The sequence below is a fragment of the Sinocyclocheilus grahami genome, unplaced genomic scaffold (genome assembly GCF_001515645.1).
Source record: "Sinocyclocheilus grahami isolate Dianchi unplaced genomic scaffold, SAMN03320097.WGS_v1.1 scaffold26293.1, whole genome shotgun sequence".
NCBI lineage: Eukaryota > Metazoa > Chordata > Actinopteri > Cypriniformes > Cyprinidae > Sinocyclocheilus > Sinocyclocheilus grahami.
Window position 1 is genome coordinate 1,642 of NW_015520044.1, and position 1,023 is coordinate 2,664.

The 1,023-nt window shown below is 36.7% G+C and overlaps 1 protein-coding gene across 1 annotated transcript in view; it reads right to left on the reverse strand.

Moving 5' to 3' along the window:
- Positions 1-689, reverse strand: part of LOC107580174 (inhibitor of growth protein 3-like) — a gene marked incomplete at its 3' end in the record, with an annotated part of 2,031 nt that extends 1,342 nt beyond the window's left edge. The window contains exon 1 of the mRNA XM_016265911.1: positions 564-689. Coding sequence (XP_016121397.1) covers positions 564-659 — 96 coding nt within the window. The remainder of the gene's footprint in view (positions 1-563) is intronic.
- Between the last annotated feature and the right edge of the window lie 334 nt (positions 690-1,023).

The following is a 1,023-nucleotide window of genomic DNA, read 5'->3' on the forward strand; positions in this document are numbered from 1 at the left end:
GCATGTCTGTCCGAAAAGTCAAAATAAGCCAAAAATACACCAACATATTTGTTTATAACACTTTTGGACTGTTTCCACAAATAAACTGCACAGATCAAGAACTTTTCCCTCCTGATTCAGAAAAGAAACACTGGAGAAAGCAATATTATGGATGGAGGACTCGTATTTTAGGTGCAAACAATGGTGTATTTTGATTATCACAGACAGCTTCTCAATCCACAAGATGTTAACTGATGGACTGTGTGGAACGGAATCTGGATTACTTGTGGATTATTAAGATGTTTTTAATCAGCTGTTAGAACATTCACACGGCACCCATTGACTGCACAGGAGCCATTGATGAGCAAGTCATACAATGCTGAATTTCTACAAATCTGTTCTGATGAAGAAACAAACTCGTATACATCTTGGATAACCTGAGGGTGAGTACATTTTCATTTTTGAATGACCTATTGGGTGAAAATTTCACATTTGTATTTCAGTATCAATATTATTCCTACTACAATTGTAATTAATAACAGTAAAACTTGGATCAACTGAGGTGCACAGCATCTATTCTTTACCTTTTTAATAACTTCCATCTGTTCCTCCCTCCATTCAGGCTTGTTCTTCTTGGCGTTAGTAAAGAACTCATTAACCCGCTGCTCTAGCTGATCCATCGCATCTGAACAAAAGAACAGGGGCAGGAGTGAGTCAAGAACCCAACACTCAGCACACATTCACACTGATTGGCTACTGTGGAGCCTATGGTCAGATCACTGAAATAAATCTTTTGACAGAGGAGGTGGTGTAGCCTAGTGCCTAGATATCTGCGTAGTAGATCATTATAAGGTTGTAGGTTCAACCCCCACAAAGGGTGAACCCTCAACCATCACAACTGAAGATAAGGTATTTAAAAGTAAAAAAAATGTCCAGGACACCCTCACCTCAAAGCAGTAATAAAAAAAAGTCACAATTAAAAAAAAAAAAACTAAAATATTTGTATAGTTGAAACTTATGTTTACTTTATATATATATATATAT